We start from the raw sequence: 18,016 nt of genomic DNA, 5'->3' as shown, positions 1-18,016 counted from the left end.
GGCTGGCAAAGGGTCCTTGGGGGAACCAGATTTACAGTTGAGTAATTCTACCAGTGTGTCAGCCTCAGAGATATCCGCAAACTCTAGCAATGAGGGTGACTGTATCGGGTACGTAGTAGATTCCTCAACCGACCCTTCACTACTGGTGATGGGAAAGGAGGAGTAAATAGCCTGGATTTTTTCCTCAAAGAATTGTGAAAGTTTATCACACAGAGACTGGGAGGCTGGTTGAGTTCGAGTCAGAGCGCTGGGGTCCGTGAAGGATCTGACTATGTTGAAAATCTCCCTGGCGCCGTTACTGGCATGTTTAATTCTGGAAGCCAGGAAGTCCCTTTTTTGATCCTCAATCATTCTGCGGTATTCTTTGAGAGCTGTTTTATAGGTGATTTTACTGTCGAGGGAATAGTTCTGCCTCCAGGAGCGTTCGAGGGCTTTGCATGATGCCTTTTTCTGGCGAAGCATGTCAGAGTACCAGGGTGCGGATGGTGTGGCCCTGTAGGTTTTGATGGGTTTGAGAGGGGCCATTGCCTCTAGGGCTTGGCCGATCCAGGCGTCGAAATGGTCAATACCACCATCCGGATCAGATGATGGGGAGGGTAGAAAATTATTTTGGTGTTCCTGGAGCGTTTCAAGGGTGATACGACTCCAGTTTCTGGTTCAAGACTTAAAATACCTTGGCCACAAAAGATGTTCCACAGGGTATTCATGCCCACTCCTCTACGACCATGGCTGCCTACATGGCCCTCACCAAAAATTTCCTATTGGTTGACATCTACAAAGCAGCCATTTGTTCACCCCTGCAGACTTTTTCTACATTTTACTGCCCTACGGCCGAAACCACAAGCACACTGAACAGTGATTCTTTGCCAGGGCTGTGCTGCAGAGTTTCCTTGCTTAACTTGCACTGCTCAGTTCCACCTCCTGCGGGGTATCGTTCTGGGTATTATTCATAAGGTGAGGAGTCTGCTGAAAAATATACAGTAAAAGAAAAATTAGTATTCTGGCAGATTTCGTAGTCATCCTCACTCTTCCCCATTGAGTTACTGCTGTTATTATTATGATCCCAATGTATGTATGCACACCATGTGCTGTATTTAGGGAAAATGTTCCTGGAGACCAAAACCAGTGCACAGGTTGGAGCCTTGCATCTGGCGGGTGGAGTTGCAGTTAAAGCCACACGGTGCCACCTGGAGACGCCGAAGAACTTTGCTAGGGAACAAAGTTTCTGGATCCAGTCTGGTGCCTGGAGGATAGTCATAAGAGATAAGAATATGGTTCATAAGGTGAATAACTCAGGAAGATTATCTATCCACCAGAAATAACATTGTCAGATGTAAGTAACAGTTTTCTTGCTAGGAGTGGTGTCTGTATTCACATGCAGAGCACTAGTGAGCACTATTGTGGCTAAATGTTAGCACACAACCTTACGCCATCATATGTCCCACTGCTCAGAATGAAGTGATAAAAAACAGCACACATTAACTACTGTATAGTACACAGCTCAGTAATGTGCAGAGCTTGATTCACAGAGATTTTATTATGACTTACTCATACCTTTCAGGAGTAAGTCAGAAGAGCTACAAGTCTCACCTATTCATTGCAACATCTTTGTGATTCAGGCCCACAGTCATTTTTCCCTTGTCATGAAAATTCAAATTAATAATATACATAGTTCTTTCGGTAATTAGTCAATTCTTATCCTGACCACAGAGCTTATTACTAGCCTGGTCACTAAACAGAAATTTACTTCATTGAAAGAGTATAAGGCCCTATTTAGAGTTGCAGGACATCTGCCAAAATGTGGCTAATGTCCATCAGCCATATTAAGAGTCCATTGATCCATAGCAATCAATGGTCAGTAGCACTCTAAATACAGCAGACAAGACATCCACCTCTTTTACGGCCCTTCGTAAAATACACAAATTAATTTCCTGCAACTGTTATCAGTTATTCCAAAACAATCATAATGTATCAGAATGCGCCAAAGTGCTAAAAACATTTGGGACAATAACATTAATAGGTAGACAGCTCTTCATCCAAATTCAGTCCTTCGAGTGCTTCACTGTGCAAATAAAAAATCCATCAACATTTGATCAGATTATCTGAATATAAATATGTCATCACTGATAAGGCAGTGATATTAGTGTGGAACAACTTATATTGCTGTGTTGAGGTTAGTTATAAAACCTGTAATGAAGGACAATTCACAACACAACAGTTTCCACTTGAAATTAGATATTTCCTATGTCAAAGCACTGATTACTCTAACAGCAGAGATTTTTTACAAAAGAGGCTGTTCGCAGCACAAAATTGCGTTGCACTGAGACCAGCCTCATCCTCTGTGGTTGAAGACATATATTTTTAACAAAACAGTTTTTGAAAGCAGGTCTGGACTGGCCACAGCAGGCATCAGGCGTTTCCCCGGAGGTTGGAAGGGTGGGGGCTGGTTTTGCAGTGGTGGGGGCCACTTTTGTTACTGGAAGCCGCTTTTGCACTGGTGCTGCAATATCAGCCCCCAGTAACAAAAGCTGCAGTACTTCACACTTGCACACACACACCCCCACCCTGCCCCTGAAGGGAGTGTGGTCCAACAGAATTGCCACGGCTGCTTTGGGTTCCCAGTCTGGCCTTGATTGAAAGGACCCCAGGTTTAAGAAAACTAATGATATTACTCAATTCATCAGTTGTATCACAATATGTGTTATTTATCTGATAATGGCCAAGTATGAATATCTAACATTGTCTGAACTATTCAACTGTTAAAATAAAGGATTTGAAAATGTGCTTGCAATTAATAACTCAACCACCAATTCTGTCAGTACTAGCAACATGACTGGAATCCAACATAGATTGTAATATGCAGAGTGGCCCCACAATTTCGGAAATAGTGTTGTGGGTTGTTACTACCTAGATTAGAATGTAGATGGAATTTGCACAGAAGGTTAAAATAAGGATTGAGTTTGAATGGAGAGGTTTTTGCCCACTCAGATGATTAATTGTGATACATGTTTTTGCAATTCATGTCCATATTAGATAAATACGCAATATGATCTGATGATTACATTTGAATCATTTGTGTATTTTACTAAGGATGAACTAGATTGAATTATTATTATGCATATGTGTTGTACAATGTTGACTTTATGCAGATATTAACAAGTTGTTGAGTAAGAATGTTTATTGACTAATTGTTATCTTAATAACCTTTTAATTTTTATCAAATTGAAATGAAACTTTATAGGCCACACTTAACAAGCAATTTTGCGTTTAAACAGGCCTATTTTCTGAATCGTCCAGTTTGCGAACTAAAAAAATGCTTTTCCGATGTTTCAATTCCTATTTCCCAATTCGGTAACCTGTTACTGAATCGCAAAACGGGTATGCAATTCGGTATTTGGAAGGAGAGTTTTTAGGGCGTCCCTTCCAAATACAAAATTGTAACAGTATGTATGAATTTTTTGTGACACTGAATGCGGTCGCAAAACATTTGCATTTTACCGCCAACTTCAAGTTGGTGGTAACCCACACGCAAATGGGAAGGGGTCCCCTTCCCCTTTGTAAATGTATGCAAAAACCTTTTTTAAGATAAAGCAGTGGTCCAATGGACCACTGCCTTCGCTTAAAAAATGAAAGAAAATATTTTCATTTTTCTTTTACTAAAGCATACAGTTTTCCGTTAATTTATGTATTTTTCTGCCTCTTGCGTGGCACCACGTTTCATGATTTTGAAGTTATAAAGGAAGAAGCACCTACATAAAAAAAAACTATTTTAATGTATTGATTAAATAAATCAAACTTATGAATTGGAGCCATGTCTGTTTGTGCCATTAGCTTGGTTCTTGCATAGGTCTTTTCATTACTTTCTGAGCAGCGCCTTCTTGTTTGGATAGTGCATTGGTTCATTGTTTGCTAACAGGGAGTTACCAGTCCCAAACAGAAGAGAACAGTCACAGATTGTGAATGAAGGAAGGATGTCAGTGATGGGGAAGTATGCTGCATTCTACTGTTTAAAAGTACATGTGCAAAGAGGCTGATATGAACTGAAAGAAACTGCGTCTTTTGTATTGTAGATGGGAATTATGGGTATGTCTAGGACTAAGAAGACATCCACCTATGACGCACGATTGCATTCATAAAACCATAAGTCTGTGGAGTGGATAAAGCAACTCCAAAACTTAACAAGTGTGACTCTTACTTCACTCTGCCATTTTCTGAGGGTCTAGCTAAGATTTGCCTGGCTTCTCCTCACTGCCACAGCGTTCGCACATTCCCTTCTGACCTCTTTACCACCAATAATTCATATCTAGGCCATCAGCATTCTCCAGCTTCTGAAGACACCGATAACATCCTCCTGCTCTGCTGTTCAGTCCTTTTTTACCTTTCACCTCCTCTGGGTCTTTCTTACATTCTTTTGTACTTATAACCTGCCCAGGCACTCTCACATCCTTCTGTTCTCTCAACCTCTCAAAGCTCTCTCTTGCACCCATTTGTCCCTTCCAACTCCCCAAAATGTCTCTCACATCGTTATACTACCCAACTGCCTTGATGCTCCTTAACATCCCTCTGCCCTCTTCAGCTCCAGATGTATGCTGATCTCTTTCTTGACTTGATCCTGTCAATATACCCTGCTGAATCCTCTAGGTCATCAGACTGGCTCTTGAAACCTTCAGCCCTAGCTGGCCTTTCAAGGTCTCTGTGATGCCCTTCTGCCCTCTCCAGCTCTTGAGGATCCTGCTGGTATATTTATGCCCTCCATGCTGTTTTTCGAAAGAGCTGAATGAGTCACGGAATTTGTCTCTAATCTTCTTCATCGTGTTTATCTTTTTTGCAGTGATAGTAACCGCATTTGATTTGGGAGATATCCATACCTTGGAACACACCAGGTAAGCACGTTTGGTCCCTTTTGCTTGATCAGACAGTCCTTTGTATGAATCTGTTCCAGGGTGCAGTGTAGAGTGTATACCCATCATCAAATACAAAACTGGCTGCCAATGGTGCAAATGCATGCATGCCATGCATGGATGCAGAGTTTGATTCTCGCACTGGTACAGGAGTGGAAGCAAATTTTAGCCCACCCAGAAATGAAAGAAACATTTTATCTCAAGGGTAGAAGTTATTTGGATCCTATAAAGGATTGAAATAATTTTGATTCCTCTCAATAAAGTAAGCAAGTAAGAAACCTTCTGAAACTTTGTAATTTGTGATCTTGTCAATAACAGAAGTAAAAATCCTTTCACGGGTGGAAGAAATTTGGGACCCTTCCAAGGGTGGAAGTAATATTTTTTATTTTGTTTTTGTAATATAATAATGCAATATATCATTAGCACATAGAAAATGTAAAGAATACAAAGTCACAGAATTAATGTAACAAAAATGTAGATCACTTAATTTAGGTTCATCAAATACACCTTAGTGTAATTACATAATTCATTGTAGTACGAAAAGAAGTACTTAGAATTGCAATAATAAACAAAAACATATCATACATAAATGAATATGCTAGCTCTATCATATGTTAGTGTTCACAACTCATTTATAAAGGATAGTATAGTTTCTTGGATAGAAATATTATTTTCTCCAAAAGTGTAGATTGAACCCAGTGCCTGCGAGGTGATATCTGTCCCAAGCAAGGCAATTTTTAGACACGCTATAATCATTCTGTTAGGAAAACTGTTTTGCAGCTGTACAAATTTCATCCGCCATTAACCTGCTAATTTGAGACCGGTTCAGAACATATACATAGTTTCTCCTCAGTTTAGTTAGCACAGCCTAGAGAATTGGATGGAATGTGCAAAGTGAACTTGCGAAGTTTAACAGGAGTTTAATAAAGCATTGAAATTATGTAAATTAGCCAGGAGTACTTGATTGAGAAAACCTACAAATCTTAAACCATTCAAACATCAGGATCTCAGTGAACACCTGCTCCTACCATTTCTGCAGAATGGAAGCAATGTATGATCCCCTCAATGATGAAAATAAGTTTGGCTCCTTCGAAGGGTAAAAATAATGTGGAATGTTTTCAGTGATCAAAGAAAATTACAATCCTCTCAAGGCAGAAGTAAATGTGGATTTTTCCAAGGGTTTAAATAGTTTGAAGTTTTCTAATGTAAGTGCTAGAGGAGCATTGGAAGTGTCTGGGACCCTCACATCCAAGGGGTAAAACTGCTTATAATCCTCCCAGGGTTGGAAGACCATGGTATTCTTCCAAGACTGGACGTGCTTATGGGTATGCTTGGGAGAGGATGTGCATAGGTTCCTCCTGTAAATAGAAGTACATGTTGTCCTTCAGAAAAGTACCTGCTTTTGGATACTCCCAGGGGATGAAGTGTTTATAATTCCCCCCAGTAGGGGGAGTTGTGTGGAACAATGCAAGAGGTGGAAGTGATTTAGTAGTCTTCAAAGAGTGTATGTATTTTTGGATCTTTTTAAAGGTAGAAATAGATTGGATGTTTGCAAGTGTGAGAGTTGTTTGAGTCCTTCCAAGAGTCGAAGTAATGCCCGAGGATGATCAGGGATGTAAGTGCAGTGAATGGTCCCAGGAGTGAAGGTGCTTGACGTCTTCCAAGGAGTGGAGGTGCATGGGATACTTACAAAGGTGAAAGCAGGCAACTCTACCAAGGAAGGAGGCGATTTGGGATCCTCCCAAGAGTGGAAGCAATTTGAAGGTGTGCAGTGCTGGATGTGTGTTAAATCATTCCAGGAGAAAAAGTGTCTGATGGGTTCCACTCAGGGTTGGGGGTCCATGTGATCCTCCAGGGGTGGAAGCGTTTAGCATTCTTTCAGTAGCAGAGGTGCCTGTTTTTTGTGTTGAGTGGAAAAGCATTGAATGATTCTCTCTTGTTCTCCGATGGAGTCAATCGAACTCTCCAATCTACATGCCTCTTGGAACAGTTTTTCTGTAGTTAGTATCGTATATCCTCCCTTACATTAACTATTCAGTCCATATTTCATTTTTTTCTTTGTTTCAGACAGTGGTTGCAGGATGCCCTGAGGGAGAATGAGCCCAGCTCTGCTTCTGTCTTCTTGGTTGGAACAAAGAAGGACATTGTTGTGAGTAGAAGAAAAACAGGACATCCCTAAAACTGAGCTCTATTGACTGTTATATCAGCTACAGTGACTATGGGCCAGATGTAGGTAAGTATATTTTACCGATTCATAAATACCAAATTTTACCGATTCGGTATTTATGAATCGGTAAAATAGAAGGAGGGAGATGTAGGGAAAATCGGTAATTGAATTACCGATTCTGTAGGAATCGGTATTTACCGAATCGGTAAATACTGAATTTTGCAAGGGTGCAGGGGGTGTCACTTTGACACCCTCTAGCACCCCGATTTAAGGCATGTGTGACATGTGGCACACAGACATGCCCTAAGGGCATGTCTGTCTGTCACATGCCATAGGTGTGCATGCACACATGTGCATGCACACCTGGAATCGGTATTTTACCAACCAATTGGATTGGGTGGTAAAATACCGATTCGGTAAGGCCTGTGGGACTCAAAAGAGTCCCACCTACATTTCAAAATTACCGAAACGGTAAAAATACCGTTTCGGTATTTTACTGATTCGGTAAATCAGTAAAATAGGCCACCTACATCTAGAATAGCCATTTACTGGTCGGTAACGGCCGAATCGGCCGTTACCGGTCGGTAAATGTCTACCTACATCTGGCCCTATATTTGGTCCTGGCCCAAAAAGAGTGATATGCCCAAAAAGACCCAAACAAGAATCATAGAGTAGTAGAAGATAAGGCTGTGTCTGCGTTGTCTAGCAATAAGGAAAGAGCAGTAGAAATGAAGGGCTGTGTCAAGTTATTATACAACTAATGAAAAGGCAATAATGATAAAGCGGTGGAAGTGGAGGAATGTGTTTGTGTAGTCTTCTAGCAGTAATCAAGGGATGACAGAAACGAAGGGTGAATATATATATGAGTCCTTTGACCCAGGGAAGAGGGCTAAAAGCAGAGAGGTGTCTTTTCACAGCATTAAGAAAGTTCTTGATGGTTTGTTTTTTTTAAACTTTATTTTCTATTTGAAACATAGAATATCAAAAAACATAAGTGCTCATAGTCATAAACCTATCATCACAAAAAGGAGTTAAAAATAGGAATGTAACCAAGTTCTCATACATGCAACGTCATCAAAGTACAATGTTTACGTCCAAGTCTGCCATTAAGAAACAATGCTGGCTCAGTTGCCCACACCCTCCCCACAATATTTGCGCCATCGAGAGTCTCTGAAATAAACAATTGGCAGTGTGAATTATGAGCAATAAGTATGCCAGCTGCCTCATAGAGATGAGAAGTGATCTATGAACCCCCCCCCCCCCCGTGGGGACTATGCCTTGCTCTAGCAGTGAGACGGAAGGCAAACAAGTTGAAGCTGCATAGCTTTTAAGGGGGCCCCAGATGTCTTTCGGGCTTGAGGAGCGTGGTACTGTGCTTGCATATAGATCGCTATTTATGTTGCAATACGTTAGGCTACTTAACCAAGTCTTTAACATTGGAGCAGTTTGCGTCCCCTTTAATGGCAATCTCTCTCTTAGCCAATAGTAAACTGATGGCGACGAATTTCCGTTCTCCCTTAAGAAAGCTGGCCACATATCCCATTAAGGCAACCTCAGGTGTGGGAGTGATCTCCAAATCCACCATGTTCCCTGGTGTCTTATGTACGGCAAAGTGATTGATGTTGAGTGGCATTCCAAGACAATGCCCAGCTATATGGAGAATGTAGTCAAAATGTAGACTGTAAGGGCAGGCTGGCGATGTTTGCTTGGAGGACTATGTTGAGTGTGGTGTATGTCGTGCTGAGTGCCTGAAGTGTTTCCTGGTATAAGCATAGTAGTTGGCCAGTAATGTCTATCCACAAAGGGGAGATAATAAAGATACAGTGTTATGTCTGGTCCTCTTCCAGAACCTAGTACATCAGCAGAATAGATGTTTGTACCAGTATGGTTTCCCATTACTCTGGAGGGAGAAGTATAAGTTAAATAACTTACGCAAGTGATCATGGAGTTTCCTTGAAAAGTAATGCAAAACAAAGTAACTACGAAAGAGAATGTGTTACATTTGCTATAACATCTCAACATCCGTGATTCCATAGAAGAGAACATGAAGCTCATAGACCACTCTCTTAGCTCACTTGAAATTTTCAATCATAATGTATGGCATGTAGAGGAGCTAGGTGGAATCAAATATAAATTTGGATTGCCCACATCAATCAGTAAACCCTGGAAATAAGGAACTAGTTGAATCAGCCAAGAAGCAGCGTTTTTTATTTATATTCTCACACATAGGGTGGTCACTGACACAATGCTGAAATCTCACTTGACACTCCTGTTAAAACCTGGGAAGGACCCAACTGCATGCTCAGCATATCGTCCTATTGTACTCCTGAGCATCGGTGTGTAGATCTTCATCTCCATGTTATTCTCACAACTCCACACTGTCTGAGCAAGATTGATGTCACCACAACAATCCGGCTTCATTAGAAATCACCATACCAGAGATAACATCAGATTAGTGATCGCTTTAATGGAGAGTGCCGGAAGATCCTGAATCCCGCTCGATCTTCTCTTGCTTGACACACAGAAGGCCTTTGATAGGGTTGACTGGCAGTACATAATCAAGGTCTTGATAAGATCCCTTTAGGCCCCTGCATGAAGCGATTAAAATTGGCAAATTTTCAAAAGCCTGGTACCACGAATAAAAGTTAATCGCGAATATTCACCTCAGATCCCTATCACTAGGGGCACCAGACAGGGCTGTTCCCTCTCCATGCTGATTTTTGTACTCGCTCGCATTGGAATCCTTGAGTTAACACATACAGAGTAACCCAACTCTGCAGGGACTACAAGTGGGCACGCAGCCATTGTCGTATTATTTCTCACTGAGCCTGAAACCTTGATCCCGTTTTGTAGGCGGATTTAGCACTCTTCAGGGATGCCTCAGGCTTCTGATAAACTACGTAAAATCTTGTGGCATCTGTAAAGCAGCCAAAATAGAACACACCCAAACGGTACAGACTCAACACAACTTCACCTGGTTGTGGGACTCGAGAAAATACCCTGGTATCTACTTACTGCACTACATGGCCGGCGTATTTCAGTCCAATATCCCACCCCTGCTGCAAGTGTTATACAAAGATCTCTGCCATGGGGGCAAACTTATGATTTAATGGTGCTATGGCATTCACAGGAAGGGCTCCACAATATACCCTTCACCACTTACTTCTTTAGCATACAAGCCAGATTTTCCACCAGAACTACTGGATACACACCCCTCATATACAATCACTGGGTGGCTTTAACTACTAATAAATCTTCCCATGAACCTTTTAACATTTCCAAAACAAAAGCAACACCATACGCCTATCGCAAACAATAGAATAATTCAAAAACCACAACCCAAATAACTTACAAACACAATGTCACTTGCCAGACAGAAAAATAATCAAGGGAATGTATGATTGCAAGGTTCCTTTATCGTACCAGCCCACCTCAACTCCCCATAGCAGTTACAACACAATTAGCCGTCACAAAAAGCCCACACATACAGACATATCTCAACATTCTCATTTTTCTAACCAACCCCCCCCCCCTTCCGCTTCCACTTAAAGCACAATAGACCCTCAAATCAGCCACAGCAAATATCCCTATGCCCCTCCACTTCCACTCACACTACAGTACCAGAAGGAAAAAACACACAACACCTAAAATCCTAGTCTTCAACATCAGATCCATCATCAAAAAACTCTTTAACATCTTTGACCTACACTCAGAAGCAACACCAGACCTCACTTTCATTGCAGACACAGAGAAGATTCTGCACCCACATGCCACAAAGCCACTCCTCCTAACTTTCTCATTAGAAACATAAATTGTATTGTCAAAATTGGAGGAGGTCTGGCTGCCATCCATAAGAAAACTGTGCAAATATCAATTATTAAAAATCTCACCATGGAAGGGTGTGAATCCTTGATGCTAAGATGTCACCCAACCCCAACCATAACTTATTGCTTTCGACCAACCCCTTCTGGACCACCCAAACCTACACATTCCAGGAGCCCTCAACCTATGGTTTGACAATAAGAATCTAACCAGAACTACAGCTAGCGCAGCCAACCTTGAGGCTTTCAACCTACACAGATTATTTCTGGCCTAATTCACTGTAGCACACACTCTAAATGCCACATCGGTACCCTTAGAGTAAGCCACAGTTACCGGCAACTTCCCCGTTACCTGGAGAACCACAACATCCTCACTTTCAGGATTAACACACCTGTCAATGCTATCACGTGGGAGAGACCAAACACCAACATCAACTTACAGACAATGGAAAAAGCTGGGCATCCAGCAACTCAACACCCACTTTGAAAGAACCACAATAAACATGTGGCCGAAAGACATACACACCTTCTACAACTAGAACTCTACAGCACTGGACAAACAGATAACAACAAACACAACATCCAGGGTTGACCACAAAAAGACTACATTGCTTAATTCCAATATCAAAGAATGAAAATAGACTTCAACGGAAATAGAGAAAATCAGGAGATGAAACAGAACCACAAAACGACAGCACAGATTTCTGCAATCCAGAGAGCCTAATCACAGAAACACCATAATCACAAGACTTCTGTGACAAAATATCTCCAATAAATACTTCTCAAAATTTTTAATTATCTTTAGTAGAACTAGGACAGCACCACACCAACACATGACCTAACCACCATAGAAAGTGACAACAATAATCATCCATCAATGCATACTTTCAGTACCTTGTCACAAAAAGATTTCATTGATATTCTCATCACAGCCCGGCCATCAGGATCACCATCAGACCCAGCACCACCAGAAATCTTCATTGATATCCTTCTCTGAACCAGTGCAGGGGAGGCAGCCAGAGGCTTACTCAACAAGTCTATGGGACTAGGTTCATTCTCACCTGAGCTGAAACCCTCATACATTAGACCTCTCCTCGAAAAGAAAAGCCTGGACCCATCTGACCAGCAAACTACAGCTCCATAACAAATGTACCATTCTTAGGACAAAATTGTGAGAGAGCAGTATTTATTCAACACTCTAACTTACTGAACATTGTGGCTTACTATCAGATCAACAGTCAGGCTGGAGACCAAGCAGAATCACAGAGGTAGCCATCATCTCCATTTGGGATAATCAAACACTCATGGTGGATAAAACGGAGTAGCTGCCATGTTACTTTTGGATTTATCAGCTGCATTTTACACTGTCCACAACCACACAATTCTGCAAATACTCCACGATCTGGGCATATGGGAAAATACTCTAAAATGGATTGCTTCTCATCTCACAGAAAAAGTGTCTTTCTACCACCTTTCATATCACCTACTCAGACACAATGATGTGACGTTCCCTAGGGATTTATCATATCCCCTCTACTATTCAACATCTACCTAACCCCCTTACCAGATCTGAATAAATCATACAACCTCACCTGTTACGATCATGCAGATGACACCCACACCAATTTAAAAATGGATAGCCCCAAAGACCACTAAAACTCACAAAACAATGACTGTCTTCATGCCATAAACACATGGATGATGAGTAACTATCTAAAGCTCAATATTGCAACAACAGAGATTATGACTTGCGGACAATTGCAAAAGTACCTGCCTACCACCATTTGGAATAAGGTAATTCAAGTCCCTCCAACAACATGAAGAGAAATTTGAAATCTAGGAGTAACTATGAATTTAGACCTATCCTTCATACCGCATGTTAACAACGTCCCAAAGAGTGCCTTTTACACAACTAAAACACAGTGTTGCATCTTCCCATACCTTGTACACCAACGTAAACTGCAAGTCATTCTCACACTCGTAATCTCCACTCTCGACTATGGCAACTGGCTATACCTTGGCTCACCCACATTCATCATACACAAAATACAACTCATCCAAAGTGCTACCGCAAGGCTTCTTATGCGCCTCCAACCAAGAGAACACATGAATCCAGTCCTGCAGTCGATCCATTGGCTACCTAGAGCTGGAAGAGCAACGTTCAAAGCACTCTGCATTATCCACAGAGCCTCCCAAGGAAAAACACCGCTATACCTACAAGTTAAATTCAAGCAACACAAACCAAACAGAACAATGCACTCCAGGCTTGCGCCACTTATCATCTTACCACCTTGCCATAAGAAATCCAAAGGAGGCATTGCTTTCTCCTTACAAGCCGCCAAGCTCTGGAAAACAGTACTAGCAAACATTAGAAGCATCCAGTTGCATATCCTCTTCCGAAGACAGTTGAAAATATTGCTAATTACTAATTAACTGTGCCACCAACATTACTGCAACAGGATATAGACGCACCCTCAAGTGAAATCCTCATATTACAACCCACGAAATGCAAACAACTGAACCAGCAAACTGCTTTCAATATGCAGAAAAGCTAAGATGGATCAAAAATTAGCTAGCATTCGCGCCAAGAATTTTCAATTCTATTAAGGACACGGAGGCGAGGATTATGCTCCTCTTTCATTTACTGTAAACTCACAGCAGCCAATAAACATACAGTTTAGTAAAATTAAACTACATTAACAAGGATGCTTGGCCCAAGTCACGCCTCCTTAGCCCTACAAGAGCCCTGGTAACAGTCCCAGCTTCATCTTTCTTTGCACGAACATGCAGAATAAGTTCGATATCAAAAGTCTTATATAATCTCCAACATGGAACAAGGAATCACTTCCAACTTCAGAAAATTTCCAACGTGAGATAACGGGGAACAGCGTTCCAACTGCAGTCTTCAGGAGAAGAATCGTCACTCCTTTTTTTTGTCATTACCTAGAAGGAAATATAAAGAATCCGTAATGTCTGTATAACCAGAATCAATCATAAACAACGGGTGGGTAAGCATGATCATTGCATGACATAGCCCGGTGGGATAATCCTCGCCTCCGTGTCCTTAATAGAATTGAAAATTCTTGGCGCGAATGCTAGCCAATTTTTGATTCTATTACAGGACCGGAGGCTTCAGATTATGCTAGTTTAACGCTGAATCAAAAACAACAGAAGTAATATTTCCCACCGGCTTATAGTAGAATTGTTGGAATGTTGACTCAGACGACCAATCAGCACAATGCATAATATCTTGAATATTTGCTCCCAACAAATATGACTTAGAAGCCATAGCACCCCTAACTGAGTGCACCCCAAACAGTTGAATATCAACACCCGACTCTCTCATGATAAATTTAAGCCATCTTGCAATAGTGGCCGAAGACACAGGTTTAAATGGTTTCTGCACTGCAATCAAAAGTTGCGTAACGCCAGTCAGTCTCAAGGAACGAGTACACTCCTCCTAGGCTTTCAAGCATTGGACAACAACAAAGTTTGGCATTACTATGAAAGGCATTGTATTCAATCATTCTAGACATAGTTTTTGTGCGACCTGTAATAGTAAAGGAAACTCCCTCTGGAGTAAATACTCTACCTGTAATATCCAGTGCCCGCACATCCGAAGATCTCCTGCATGCTGACAAACATAAAAGCATAGCGAGCTTGGCTGACAACTGCTTCCTAGAAAGCAAGTCATTAGATGGCCAACTATCAAGAAGTTTGATAACCAGAGAAACGTCCCACAGCCCGAATATTTGGGCTTGGGAGGGTTCGCAACTCGAATCCCTTTGAGGAGCTTGCACACCAAGGGGTGAACTCCCACTGGTTTCCCATCAATGTGGGAGTGTCCCGCGGAAATAGCAGACCGGAAGTTGTTCACCGATCTATAGGCTAAGCCGCTGGCCGCCTTTTCAGACAAAAAATTCACGACATGTGAAAGGCGTGCCCCCACGGGATCCAAATCCCGTTCCACGCACCAACATAACCATCCCTTCCAAGCGGAAGAATACCTTTTCCTCGTGGAAGGGGCCCAAGCCTGTCTGATGAAGTCATTAGCCGTTCCTGAAACTCCAGGCAAATTCCACTGTTGCCTGAAAGCCTCCATGCCATCAACATTAGGCGCTGTGACAGGTTCAACGGATGTTGTTCCCGCAGAGGTCCTAGGAGAAGGGACTCCGACCAGGGCAACATCCTGGGAAGGTTGCAGCACATCCCCAACAAGGTCGGGAACCAAGGTTGTGACTTCCATAGAGGTGTCGCCAGGATCACCTCCGCCTTCTGCTTGAGAATGCAGGACCCCACTCGTGGAATGAGGAGAAAGGGGGGAAACGCATAGTTCACTGCCCCCGTCCAGTCCTGCAGAAAGGCATCAGTTGCTGCCGCCGCTGGGTCCGGCCTCCAGCTGAAGAATCTGGGCAGCTGGCTGAACAAGTCGATCTGGCAAGGATCCCACAGGTCCTGCAGCCAGTGAAACATCTCGGGAAGCAGCTGCCAATCGATGTAATCCCTCAGGTGTCTCGAGTTCCAGTCCGCTACCACATTGGACTGTCCCAGTATGTACTCTGCTATAACTGTGATCTGACGGTTGAGGCAGTATTGCCAAAATTCCTTGGCTATGTGAACCAGCATGGACGATCTCGTCCCTCCCAACTTGTTTATATACCGAACCGCCGAGACATTGTCCATCCTGAGAAGGATGCAGCACGATGTCTGATGCAGTGAGAGGGTTTTGATAGCGAAGGATCCTGCTAGAAGTTCCAGGCAATTTATGTGCAACTCTAGCTCTTGAGGAGACCACCGTCCTCCTGTTGAAACAGCGCCACAGCGTGCCCCCCAGCCCCAACGGCTGGCGTCGGATTCTATAACCACCTCGGGAAGGGAACCGAAAATGGCTCTGCCGTTCCCAGCCTCTACATGGTGTAACCACCATTGCATCTCGTCCCTTACCTCCTGTGACAATGGCACTGGGTCCAAATAAGCTAGCCCTCTTTGGAGGTGCTGGATTTTTAATCTCTGCAGCGCCCTGTAATGAAGGGGCGCCGGAAATATCGTCTGAACGGATGACGCCAATAGACCCACTATCCTGGCGACCGTCCTGAGAGAGACCATCTGTTTGCTGAGAAGAGATAGAATCTCCTTCCTGATGTCCTTCAGTTTTGACTTCGGAAGACTCAACTGAGCTGTCTTCGAGCTGATCACAAACCCCGGAAAGTCCGTCAGTTGTGACGGTATCAGAGCAGATTTTGTCTGGTTTATTACAAACCCCAAATTCTGGAGCAATGAAATGGTTGTCTGCAGATGCCGCGACACTAGATCCGGGCTCTGGGCCATGATCAAAATGTCGTCCAGGTAGATTATCCACCGTATGCCCTGTTCTCGGAGTTGAGAGACCACCGGCTTCATCACCTTGGTGAAGCACCAAGGAGTTGAGGAAAGCCCGAAAGGAAGGGCCGAGTATTCGAACCATCGTCCGTTCCACTGAAATTGTAGGAACCGGCGATGAGGCGGATAGATGGGAATAGACAGATAGGCGTCTTTGAGATCCAAACGGACCATCCAGTCGCCCTGCCGAAGCAGATCTGCCAACAGATGGATGCCCTCCATCTTGAAATGGTTGTACACTAGGAAGTAATTGAATTCCTTCAAATTTAACACAAGTCTGTGACCTCCTCCCTTCTTCTGAACTAGGAAGATATTGCTGCAAAACCCGTGTGGATTGTAATCGCACACCGCTATAGCGTGTTTGTGAAGCAATTCTTCTATCTCGCTGTCTATAAAGACTCTCTCTTGTTGGGAAAAATGGAGAGTTCTCGGACCGGTCTTCTGCCTGGGAGTCTGGTAGAACTCCAGCTGAAAACCCTGTACTGTTTGTAAGACCCACGCATCCTGGGTCAGAAGAACTCATTTGTGAATGAAATGTCTTGTGCGACCCCCCAATGGAATGGGAAAACAATCAATTGCGCTCACCTGCGGAATTCTGGGCGTGGAAGCCTGCTCTGTTGCCACCTCCTTGGAATCTGCCTCTGTTGAATCGGCCTCGCGTGGGGTAGAAAGTACCACCTCTGGTTGAGTCCCAGTCACCTCGACCTCTACCGAAATCACCTCTGAGGGGACCTTGGTTGGCGAAGCGGCCTGGCGAGCGTCCCCGACCTCGTCCGGCCCTGTTGAAAACCTGCTGGTGGAACACCCGCTTGATTCCTGATTGAGCTTTATCTAGCGAGGTTATGGTCCCCACGTACTTGGAGACGTCTTTGACAAAGCGATCTCCAAACAAGTTACCTTCAGCTAACGAGCCTGGCTCCGCCGATGCCAATTCGGTTAGATTAGAGTCCATTCTCATAAGCAGGGATTTCCGGCGCTCTGTGGACAGCGCGCAGTTGGCATTGCCTAGTAAAGAGATGGCCCGCTGGGTCCACCCAGCCAGGATATCTGGGTCCACAGGTATGTTGGCTTCTTTGGCCTGTAGTGCCATTTCAAGGATCTTTGCCAATGGCCCTACCACGTCCAGCATTTTATCCTGGCAGCCGCGTCAGGCGCGGTCGATGCCTTTCTTAAGGTCCTTAGCAAATTTTTTCAAAAAGGTTAGAAGGCTAACGTCAATCTCTGGAGTCTCTGCCACCTTATGGGCGAGATCGGGACGAGGTCATTCAGAACGCATGCGATATCGCACCTCCTTGTCAAACCCTTTCCTAAGGTTTTGCTGCAGGTACTCCGCCACAGCCGTGGCTGGGACCCAATCTGAAGATCTAGGGTGAATTATCTCCGTAATGTTGAACGTAAAGGGTGTATTAGGGGTGGGAACTGATGCCGAAGAGGCACCTGTCTTTGCCTTCTTCTTCGGGGGAGGTTCCTAGTCCGTATCCGTGGTGTCTGTACCAAGTGGTGGTGGTAGTGTCAGTGTCCGCATAGCGTTGTTTGCTCTTGGCCTTGCCACCTGTAGAATATCCATGATCTTGCCCCGAAGCTGGTAGGGAACCTAAAGCGTCAGAATGTGGCCATTGTTGACTGCTGCCTGCCTGCGTAGCTGGTGGAGCTTTCTTTGTGGACTTATCTTTAGTAAAGCTATGGCGTTTTGCAAAATTCTCTAGTTGTTTTGTAATAGGCTTAAGTGCTGCCGCCAATGCTTGTTG

At 43.4% G+C, this 18,016-nt stretch overlaps 1 protein-coding gene across 2 annotated transcripts in view; it reads left to right on the top strand.

Moving 5' to 3' along the window:
* Positions 1 to 18,016, top strand: part of RAB36 (RAB36, member RAS oncogene family) — a 133,816-nt gene that overhangs the window by 82,064 nt on the left and 33,736 nt on the right. For both annotated transcript variants that reach the window (XR_015300875.1, XM_086942802.1), the window contains exons 7-8: positions 4,832 to 4,883; positions 6,969 to 7,050. Coding sequence is in view for 1 of the 2 variants with exons in the window: in XM_086942802.1 (XP_086798928.1) it covers positions 4,832 to 4,883; positions 6,969 to 7,050 (134 nt within the window). In the remaining variant the exon portion in view is untranslated. The remainder of the gene's footprint in view (positions 1 to 4,831; positions 4,884 to 6,968; positions 7,051 to 18,016) is intronic.

The sequence above is a fragment of the Lissotriton vulgaris genome, chromosome 11 (genome assembly GCF_964263255.1).
Source record: "Lissotriton vulgaris chromosome 11, aLisVul1.2, whole genome shotgun sequence".
Taxonomy (NCBI): domain Eukaryota; kingdom Metazoa; phylum Chordata; class Amphibia; order Caudata; family Salamandridae; genus Lissotriton; species Lissotriton vulgaris.
Note: the sequence above shows the minus strand (reverse complement) of the source record. Positions and strands in the feature narration are given on the sequence as shown.